This window comes from Ochotona curzoniae, unplaced genomic scaffold (genome assembly GCF_017591425.1).
Source record: "Ochotona curzoniae isolate NIBS_2020 unplaced genomic scaffold, NIBS_Ocur_1.0 contig_2754, whole genome shotgun sequence".
NCBI classification, from domain to species: Eukaryota; Metazoa; Chordata; class Mammalia; order Lagomorpha; family Ochotonidae; genus Ochotona; species Ochotona curzoniae.
Window position 1 is genome coordinate 32,425,749 of NW_024465582.1, and position 10,935 is coordinate 32,436,683.

At 43.4% G+C, this 10,935-nt stretch overlaps 1 protein-coding gene across 2 annotated transcripts in view; it reads left to right on the forward strand.

Annotated features, from left to right (window-relative positions):
* LOC121154675 (regulator of G protein signaling 7 binding protein) overlaps positions 1-10,633 on the forward strand; it is a 104,520-nt gene extending 93,887 nt beyond the window's left edge. Inside the window, exons 5-6 of one of the 2 annotated variants that reach the window (XM_040977703.1) lie at positions 1,260-1,330; positions 10,296-10,633. In XM_040977703.1, coding sequence (XP_040833637.1) covers positions 1,260-1,330; positions 10,296-10,387 — 163 coding nt within the window. In that variant the 3' untranslated portion in view covers positions 10,388-10,633. Of the gene's footprint in view, positions 1-1,259; positions 1,335-10,295 lie in introns of those variants that run through there. The other variant, XM_040977704.1, reaches the window with a different exon arrangement.
* Positions 10,634-10,935: the final 302 nt, after the last annotated feature.

Sequence of the window (10,935 nt, forward strand, 5' to 3'; positions counted from 1 at the left end):
TGGGAAGCCAGTTGCTCCTGAACCTTCCATGCAGTCGACTAGGGACTTGGGACAGAATCTTTTCTCTTACTTTTTGAAAACACAGCTGATGGCCCTTCAAGGTCAGAGTGAGGCAATGTGTGGCTCAATTCTAACAGAGTTTGTTTATCAGGAGTAAGATATTCTACTCAGAGACAGGGAAGCTAATGTTCTTTTTGGGAAGAGAAAGTAATGGTAGCATAATAAATTCCTGGTCTCCATCTAGATACTATAAATGTCTTTCTGTGAGGCAGAAAGAGGAGGCCCTTGTTTACGGGTGTTCACACTGATACCTGTGCCCTTTGCTACTCATGCCCCCAGAGCTGGCATGACGCTTAAAGCCATCCAAGGAATACCAGGCAATTCCACTGCATTTCTGGGGCAGGGGTGGAAGGAGGGCTGAATCATTGACAAGATAATAAGCATTTATTTTTTTTTTTATTTTTAGAAGGGTAACACCCAATGACATTTATAGCTGTTGTGGCTCTACTTTATAATTCTAAAGTTAATTACCAAATTTCTGTGTTTATAGAAAATTGGAGTATGTGTAATTGCGTGCTATTAATAACTCTCCAATTTCTGTATAAGCTTGTAGGTCCAACAATTCAAGCAGCAAGGTTGTTTTGCACAAATGGATGGGATTATAGATGAAGACGTGATTTATCTGAATAAATTCAACAGATATGTTGAATGTCACAGTCAAGGCAGACACTATCATCAAAGCCATGTGCCTTTTCAGACATCTTGCTCCGCAGCTACACTCAAGCCTTGTGAGCTTGGGAGAAGCAAGCTGGGACAAGACAGCATCTCTGTCCAGCTTGGTTCTGGTGACAGGAGTGAGAAAGAACAGGGGAAGCGGGTTCCAGGAGCACTGGCCTAGGGCACGACTTCTGAAGTTCTTCCTGAATCTCTGCCCTCAGACATGGGTGGGTCTGAAGGCAGGCTGCCTTTCTGAATTACCGGAGGGCTCTTTAACAACCTAGATGCTTGGAGCACACCAGAAACCAACTGAACCACAGGGGATGTCCTGGCGGAATGGCTGATGGAGTAGCTCCCAGTCCTTCCAGAGTCAATCTGTCTTATATATGTATGCTTTTCTTATTCTAAAAGCAAAATAAATACAAACTGAAGCTTGTACAATGAGGCATAGTCCTTTGCCCTTCAGTTGACTCATAGCACAGACTGAGGTTTCATTTTGAAGATTTGCAGTTCATTATTTTTTGTTTTTATCCATTTTGCAGAGACATGCGAGAAATGAAAAACCTTTTAAGCAAACTCAGGGAAACTATGCCTTTACCGCTGAAAAATCAAGGTGAGTCTGTCATCTGTCACAGAGGGTTTTTAACATGATAACCTGGGACCCGATTTTGTGAACTTAAAGTGAGTATTTTACACAAGCACCAAGCATTTCTCATTCCACAAGAAGATACCGAGAAAGGAGCCTCACGGGTAAATACAGCTTTGCTCTAAACAGAGCTGAGATACAATGGCTTCAAACCAGACTGCCCTTCCACTGGTGCAGCCACACACCACAGTGGAAAGCACAGCGCTAGACACGGCAAACACAAAGAGACTGAAAACAAGCCCTTTGCCTTTCAGAAATGAGCAGTAATAATAACCTATACTAAGACCATACAGTAAGCCATCATTCCAAGTATTTTCAAGTATTCACTGGATTTACCTAATTCTTGTAACAATTTGGAGAAACAAAATGCTCTTAGTGCTTTGCAATTTACAGGGCACTGAGGCACAGAGAGGCTGATCAACTTGGCCAAAATCATACATACACAGATATGAGTGCAGGCAGCCCATCTCCAGGGCTGTCCTGGTGCGGGGTCAACACTGTGACTCAGAAACAAGAGGGGATGCTCTCAAACAGGAGAGACGGACTTCTATATGCATCTGTGAACTGTTGCATCTCCAGGATGCAGAGTCTGGCCCACAGTAGAATAACACCCAGCACAACATTTGCTAAATTTGCACCCAACTTTGCAGCTGCATGGGCCAAAGAGGTGTAGCAGGACCCATAATTAGCATGTTGATTAAGCATGTGTGGCAAGAACAGCCACGAGCAAAGCATCAACTTCAGAGAGTGGCACACAGAGGGTGGACAAGGACCCTTTAGAAGCTCCTCCCATTTCTACTGAGCCAAGCCTGGCTGGATGGGAGGACACGGTGCTACTTGCTGAGGAATGAGGAGGAGGGTGAGTTGGCAGTGGAGCTGAAACGTCTCGTGGCTCAGGGAGCAGCTTGGCAGGAGGCGGAGAGGTAGAAGTGAGAACACCCAACAATGACGTTAAGGGAGGGTGTGGCCTGGGCTGCATGGAGTAGGGGGGTCAGAAAATCAGAGGCAGGGAATACCACATTCTAGGGAACCCCTAGCACCCTCAGCAGGGCTTGCTTGTCAAGGCAAACTAGCTTGAACCACGGGTGTCATACTTGGCAGTGTTCTGAGATGAACTGCATGTTGGAATGATGAGAGCTGGCTCGAAACAAGATGTGAAGGACCATTGTTAGGAGTGTGGTGTTTAGGACCCAGGGCTAACCTTGGTTTACACATATGGAATCCACTACTGCACAGCTTTGGGCCTCAGAACAGTGTGTGCTATGCCCACTGCCAAGTTTGCAGAAAGCAGATGCTTAACAAATGCTTTATTGTCACCGTTGCTGCTGCTGTGTTATTACTATCTACTGCCTGGCTCACCCGACTTTGCTCAAGAGACACACAAGTCCCCAGCAAACAAAACAATCCCTGCAGCCGCCGATGCTGATCATGAAATTCTATCAGAAGTTCATTTAAGCTGTGGATTATTTTTTTTACAAATCATGAGGTGAACATTCAATATAGCTGTTAAGATGAGAACTGGGGTGCCTGCATTCCATATCAGGGTCCTGTTTCAAGTCCCAAATTTGCTTCCAAACCCAGCAACCTGCAAATGTGCATGCTAGGAGGCAGGAGGTGATGGCTCGTGATAATTGGGTGCCTGCTGCCCATGTGGAAGACCCAAACAGAGTCCTAATCTCCCAACGTGAGCTTGACCTGGTTCCAACCATTGTAGAAAGTAGATGGAAGAGCTGTCTGTTGCTCTCTCTACATTACCAATGAAGAGCAATTTACCAGACAAAATGTTAGCAGGATCTTACGCACAAATTTTCTTTTCACACAAATTCCCTTGCAGTCCCATGATTCCATGAGTTTTTTGAGATACTCTCATATGGAGGCACTCTTTGTGAGTGCTTGTAAGTGGCTGCAGGGCAGAATACGAACTTGGTATTTTGTGCTCACATCTGAAGCCATTCTTAGTGCCATGACAGGTTTTGCCAGTCCCCTGCCCTGATCAACGGCACCTGGCCTCTTGCTGTACTTCACTCAGTTGCCCAGCATCATGATTGCTCAAGGCCCCATAATCAAAGTCATGGCTGTGTACAACCCATATTTGCAATCAAACAATCCAAAACATTCTCCCCACGTGGAGTGACAATAAATGCAACAGTTTTTGAATGATGCATGTACGGGAAAAACAAGTTTCATTTTGTTGACGTAGGTCATTTTGTACTAGAAAGCCTACTATTCATATTTGGTAGAACTTCATAGTATCCTTGTAAACAGAAGAGAATTGATTGCAAGGACTCCTTCAGAAGGAGAAGAAGCAGTGGAATTTCAATCATCGAGACATCAAAGTGAAAAACTAGAAAATTCAGGCTTCTTCATGTGGAGGGAGAAATGGGAGCCTTTAGTACATGAACATCTCCCTGTTCTGTACATGCGTGGTTTGCACAGTCAGTGTGCACTGAGCAGGGTGGGCAGGTGAGTCTGCACTGCAGGGTCCACTGGGGGCCAAGGAACAGACACATAAGCATCACTGTGATGAAAAAAAATCAGTCGTATTTCCTTGTCTGACTGCATATACCAAGATGGACAGTCGAGGCTTACCATGACCCTGTTGGGATTTTTTTTTAGGTGATTTATTATACAGGTCTAGAAATGGTAAATATGAAACCTTTATTGCAACTCCTTTTTCTGTAGGACCTTATTGTCAAAACATGCTTTTAAGCTGGATGAAAACCATTATAGAATGCCATCTGTTTCCTTCCTGACTTCTTCTTTCCTTTCAGTAATTATTCCACTTACACATGTATGTGGAAGATGGATAAAAGGAAAAACTACCACTTCTGGTCCCCAGGTTTCCAATCTCAAATGTTGACTTGTGAAAAAAATCCCATCAATATCAGAATGGGCTCTTGTACAGACTTCACTGGAGAACTTGACTGTGAAACTTTCCTGTCTATTCCAGCATTTAGAGATTTCACCTCCCCTTCTCTCCCTTCCTGCTGCAGTCCAAACCGGACTCACTTTCAATCAATTTTCAGTGGCAGAGAGTTTTGATGGTTAGCAATGATGCCTTCATTTTACACAGAGCCTTTTTTCCCCTACTCTTCCAAGAAAGGGCATATAGCTCAGCTAACTGCTCTTTCTGCTGTTCAGGGCCCCTCCCGTCCTACATTCTGGATCACTGGCAGTGCTGTGGGGAGCTTTATTAATTATGATAGTCTTGCTGTGTCCAATGGATTACAAATGGAAGTACCTGTGGAGAGCCCGCAAGGTTCCTAACAAAGACTAAAAGGAGATGGGAGAGTGAAGGACAAGCATCTTCAACAGGCACACTGTTATGAAACAAAACAAATCCACAGAGAGAAACCGAACAGAAGAGACTGCCTCGCTTTCCCCTGAATTCTGACTTAATGAGTGCTGTGGGTTGTGCCAGTGTACTCACTTTTGGCTACAATCGAGTGTCACCCCAGGCACTAAAAGCAGCTCATTCTGGAACTGAGGGTGCTCCGGCATGGTTCCCCTTTGGTGGATAGTTCTGCTCCAGACTGAGGTGGTCTAGGAACAGTTCTCCCGGCATCACACCTCAGATCCACTCCAAGTCCAGATCCCCATCTCCAGAACCAAAATGGTCACATGCAACAGGAGAGTTCTGGAATATCTGGCTAAAGAATAAGTGGGTGCTTATGCGACTCTCTAGTCTGAAAAATAACCCTTTCAGATCCTTTCCTGAGGGCCTCTCAGACAGACACTCCTTGCTACCAGCTTCTGTCTGAAGTTATGCCACACAAATTGACGGACACCTACACCTGTTGTAATCCCCACACCCTTTAGTCTAGGAGGAAGCGGGACACAGTAATCCTTGTCTCTCCTCTAATGTCATCCACACAGCAATTTCCAAATGCATTCCTCTGATCATGTTGAACCTCTGTTCCCATCTGTGCAAGAGCTGCTCGGTGTTTACACAAGGGAAACCTGACTTCTTGTGCCAGCATCTGTTGTCCCGATTATCATCTGATATGTGATGGCTACCTGTGATCTGACAGGTTCTGTGCCAGGTGCTGGGATGTCTCTCCTCCCACTAGAACCTGCTCCTCTCAACAGGATAGAATGAGACTCACTTGGGAAATGCTTCCAATTGCCTGCGCCTCAGAGACTGGGGTGGAACCATCAGGATAGCTCTTGTGAATTCCGCAAGTGATCACACATGTGTGTATGTGGGCACGTGCTTGCACATACGCACACAACTAGAAATGAGTGCTTATCGCAATATCACATTATTATATTTGGATACATATTGCTACAAGGACATGTTCGATTCTCCCCAACCAAGACTTGAAGTGAAAATGGGGGGTTATTAGGAATTGCATTTTGGAAAGTGCCTTAGCGGAAATCTTTTAGGATGAGTTAACCAAAGAGAAAGAACAAAAGCAAGATTAGGCAAAGATTTCAGATGTAAGAAGGTACAGGAGAAGATGAAAGGGGAGGACATTTTCATGAGTGAAAACAAGATTACGGGTGGATAGTATCATCACCATAAGAGGTTTAAACTTTTATCCTGGAACCACCACAAGGATTCAGATGGGAAGCAGGTGCAGTCATTGGGGATGAGAAATATTTAACATCAAAACTAAAGCCAGGGGATTAGGGAAGAGGGAATGGCCAACCAAACGTGCTATTAAAGGAGAAGGCAGAACCCAGGATGAAGCCCCGGTCAGTCTTGCAAAAGGAAAGAAACAATGACATTAGTCACTATGTCAGCAAGAGCAGAGGAGGAGCCATGGAGGGAGATGATGGTGGGGGGTCTCAGATGTGAAGACATGTCTGAAAACAACACCAAGGGGTATTAGTGCTGGCATGAGGTGGGATCCAGGAGCTCTGGAAACATCAGAGCGTCGTCGTCTGCATAGCAGAGAAGGCCCTCACATAGTTGATAACACCCAGGGAAGAATCCTAGAACAACAAAATGGAAAGTTTGAGGCAAAGGGGCCCAATAGAAAAACCTAGAAGAGTATTGTGAAATCAATCAGGAAAGGTTGCCAGGAAGAAAGTGGTTCTTAGTACAGAACAGTTCATGTACAAACCAAAGTGTCTGTGCAAAGCAGCGACAAGGTCATCACAGGTGGTACTGGCAAAAGCTGCTTACTTGGGATTTGGGATATATAAACCTGGCTTCAGAGGGTTGGGGAATGGGTGTGGGAAGAAGAGCTGGGGCTGTAAGGGTAATACATTATGATAAAGAGAGGCTTACAGAGTGGTGGGGAGAGAAGATGAGATGCAGATTAACCTGCCAAGAGCTGTCACAGTTGTTTATGGAAAGCATGGGATCATGATAGAATTCAGAGTCACAGAGCAGCCAAAAAGACTTTGTGGGAAGAAGATGTTTAAGATACTCCTAGAGGAGGGATTACCATTTGTCTACAGAGGGAAAACTTCCGGGGTGGAGGGGGTTGCAGGAAATGTGGTGTAGATTTTTAAAATCTACATCAGGAGGAAAGAGAAAGCATGGCATATTTGGGGAATTCTTGGAAGTTCTGTTTATACCATCCACTCCTTCATAAAATCTTCATTCCGGCCAGATGGGATTGTTTACTTGGATTCAAATTAGGCTGAAGTTGATCACTTCCGTGACCTTGCTCACACTGTGCCCTCCATTCAAAATGTCTACCTCCTCCATGAAATGTCCAATTTCTCTTCATTCCATCCCTTGGGACCAAGCAAGAACACCAGAACTTTCATGAAAATTCCATAAATGTCTTGTCCTTTCTCCCCCAAGTGGGAAAACGTCTGTCCTCTTCCTAGCTCTTCCCCTCATTTGGGTCTCTTGTATGGCAGTCCTAGCAGTGCCTCGTCATTACTCCTGGGGAAAGTATGGAGGTCAAGGACAGTCTTTCTCTCATGACCCACCAGGGAGTTGCCCATAGCATTGAGAGCATTGCACCTGGCCAACATTCAGATAATTTTGGAGCTCTCAGAATGGGTCCTCAGGACAGGCAGTGTGAGCATGTTGAGGAACTTGGAAGAGATGCCAGGACATTGGATGTTCCCCATTCCTACTGTTCCCAGGGTTAGACCAGCAAGCTGTGCTGTGCCACTCACATGACACTGAGGTTCGAACTTCCTACAGATGAATTTTCAGCTCTTGCTTTTCTTTCACCTTGCTCTATGGTTTCCTTCATTCCCCACTTCCTTTCCCACTTTGAATTCTCACACTGAAAGTTGTCAAGGTCATGGTTTTTTGCTGTCATATACTTTGGAGAAAAGATACTATATCTTAATTAAGAAGCAACCCCCCGCAAAAAAAAAAATTGCAATCAAATCAAGGGTTTCCTAAATTTAAGTAAATTAGCCTAGAATATTTAGTCATGCATGGAAGAGGATCCCACTTGGCTCGTATTCTTTCAGCAGCCTTTCACTTAAGAGAAAGAATTTTGGTCAATATATTGACACAAATTTGCTTGGAGTAGAAATTGCTTCACCCCATTTCAGGCATACTTACTCATAGAGATTTCCAGCATATATTGCAGGTGTCTGTTTAATGTGATGTTTTAAGCTGCTCTGAAAGTCTGCTAAGAGATTCTGAGCTTTGGTGTCACTTCCACGCTAAGTGATGATTGGACAAGCTCCAAACTAGACAAAGGTGTCAGGAATGCACAACACAGATGTCCCAAACCAACAGTTCTCCTCAACAGGTAGCCTGCTTTTTGCCCAATGTCTGAGTGCTTTCTCATCCATTATCACAATTCTATTCACATGGGAAATTACAGTCACACACATAAAGAAGCTTCAAACAGGATGTGGAATATTAAAAGATAATGTGAATTTTCCATGACTTCTTTGAAAATCTTCTATGTATGCGTCTGCACCTACAAGTCTATTTTGATACTAATCTAGTACCATCTGTCTATAAAACCTGTAGGGTTTAAAGGATTTTTTCAGAGTGACCCCAGGCATATGATGACTCAACCCCTGTAAACATTTCCCTTGCAAGCACAACATCGTGACATTTTCACATATCAGGAAACAATACACATTAGAATTACATTTTATAGTATTTTTATTTAATGACCAGTGAAGTGCCAGTAAGTGTTTGGGGTTGCAAAAGCAATTCAGGAAGTAGATCTTTCAAATCTTAAATAGAGTCTGTCTTTATTATTTTTTAGGCAAATGTGTTTCATAGAAACATTCAATTTCAGATGAATTGGCGTTTCAGGATGTGAGTTCAGTACCCCAAAAAAACTGAGGAGCAAAATTTTTTGTCCTGCAGGGTATGCTGTATCTTTGCTGTATCTAGTTAGGTTGAGTTCATTGATCATTCAGAGGCAAAAGAAGGAAAAACCCTAAAAATGGTGAGAATGATCATTTCCCTGTATTCTAAACATATCATGATTCAGCTTTGAGAGATTCACCTAAATATCAATGTTATTTTCAATGTCCTGACAATCTGGGGACAAGTTAACTATAAAAGAAAGATATCCCATTTTTAGCTGTCAAAATGTTGCCATCCAGGTTGCAATTATTTTCCCCTCTGGACAGGATCAGAATGGCCAAGGTTGTCCTCTGTGGCAATTGTCAGAATAACCTGTGTTTGATTAATTTTTAAAATACCCATTGGGATGCCTATCTTCTCTGGCTTGGACTCTCTGCTCTACATCCCTCGAAGTATATCACCCATCGGTTAAAACTATGACAAAACTGAATCACGAAATAATGGATTCACATACTGCGCCATTCCAAGGAGGAGACTCAACCTTGGCAGGTGAAACTAACTGACAAATAAAGATGTGTTGCAAGAGCCTTTGGGGATGGGAAGGGAAAACCTAGGCTCTTGGCTGTACAATTCATTTATGTAAGGGGACTGTGAACCTGCATTCACTTGTTCTTGACAGTTTCCTAGACATCTAGGCTCAGTAGTCAAAACAAGACAAAGTGCAACTCTCATCTACAAGGTGGTTCTACTGAGGCAGGGCACATTTTTCATGAGTTCCACCTCTTCAGCTTTCTTCTGATTCTGTGCTTTTTGTTAATGTGCTATTTCTTTTCAGGATAAAGACAGGAGAGAAACCCTTTACCTCTGCCCTGGAAAAAGAGAGACTAGCCCTTTCAGAGGTTTGAGACCTAATGACCACCAATGTCAGCAGCCATTTTGTTGGCCCAACTCCTGCCTGACTCCAATTAGAAATTTTCAGTTGATTCCCCTTCTGGAACCCACCCATTGAATCATTGTGTAATCCTTTTAACCACAAGATCCTGATTTACAGACAGGAGCTTGAATTACATGTTCAGAACCAGTACATCCCAGAGGCACGTTTAGAAAAGCAGACCAGCTAACCCCAAAGCATGTGCTCTTTCTAATCGGCCTCATCTCTCTAAAAATGACAGTACTATGAAAAAAAAAAATCTTGCTGAAAATAGAATGAAAATGGCTTATTTTGGTGCAAAACATTGGAAATTTATGCATAGTTGTTTCAAAGCACACATTTTCCATGAGCTTTTTGAAAACACTCTCATATGCGTAGATTTCAAAAACTTTTGCGCCAAAAATAGACTTCGTTTTTCAATTCCATTTCCCATAATCATTTGAAAGGCTCCTCTTCTTCTAGCTGAAACATTGCCTCTAAGCAGTCTGCAGCAGTTCTAAATTTTGATTCTCAGTCTTGGGCTGTTCAGACAGACCTCTCCCAGAGAACATTTGGCCATATCTGGGGACAGTCTGTTGTGTCGGAGGGGCAAGAGTTTCTAGGATCTAATGAGAAAAGGTCAACGATATTACAAAACACGCTGCGGGTGCTCAAGCAGTGTGCTCAAAGAATCTCACCCCAAATACTAAAATAGCCCTGAAGATGAGACAATCGGATTCAAAGGATGGTGAGACGTAAAGCCATTTCCTAAAAGGCAGGTTGCTTGGCCTCTGCCTCCCTCACTTGTACTTTCTTCCCCGCCACAGATGACAGCAGCCTTCTGAATCTAACTCCCTACCCCTTGGTGAGAAGACGAAAAAGAAGGTTCTTTGGGCTCTGCTGCCTCGTGTCAAGCTAGGCGGTCCTTCCGGAAATCCACCGTCTGCAACACCCGGCAACATCACAAAACCAGAGGCACTCCACACAGCCGAACACACAGATATTGGTTTTCTGACTCTGTTTTCTATGCTTCCCTGTTCATCTTCTCCGCCTCCCCTGCGCTTTTAGAAAGCAGCTGTCATCAAGGAAAAAAAAAAAAGAACAGATTCCCCAAGCAGGCTGTTTTTAAAAGAATTTTTACAGCTGACATCATGCATGCCTGCTCTAAACAATGCCATGACCGATGCAAGAATTAGGATTTTTAAATGATCGAAAGGGTTTTTTTTTTAATGTATTATACAGAGAAAAATGATGTCACGTATATTAGCATATCCCTAGCCCTCGTTGAGCTCCTGTGAGAAACGTATCACATATGAAAGAAGTCTTTAAACATAGAAATCTATTTAAAACTGTAAAACTGTGCTCAAGATGCCAATCTGTCAGTATTGCTGGGAACAAGTTATAAGCTAACATAGAACACCTCACTTATTGCTTTTTCTGCACTCATCGATGTTTAGTCTTCCATTC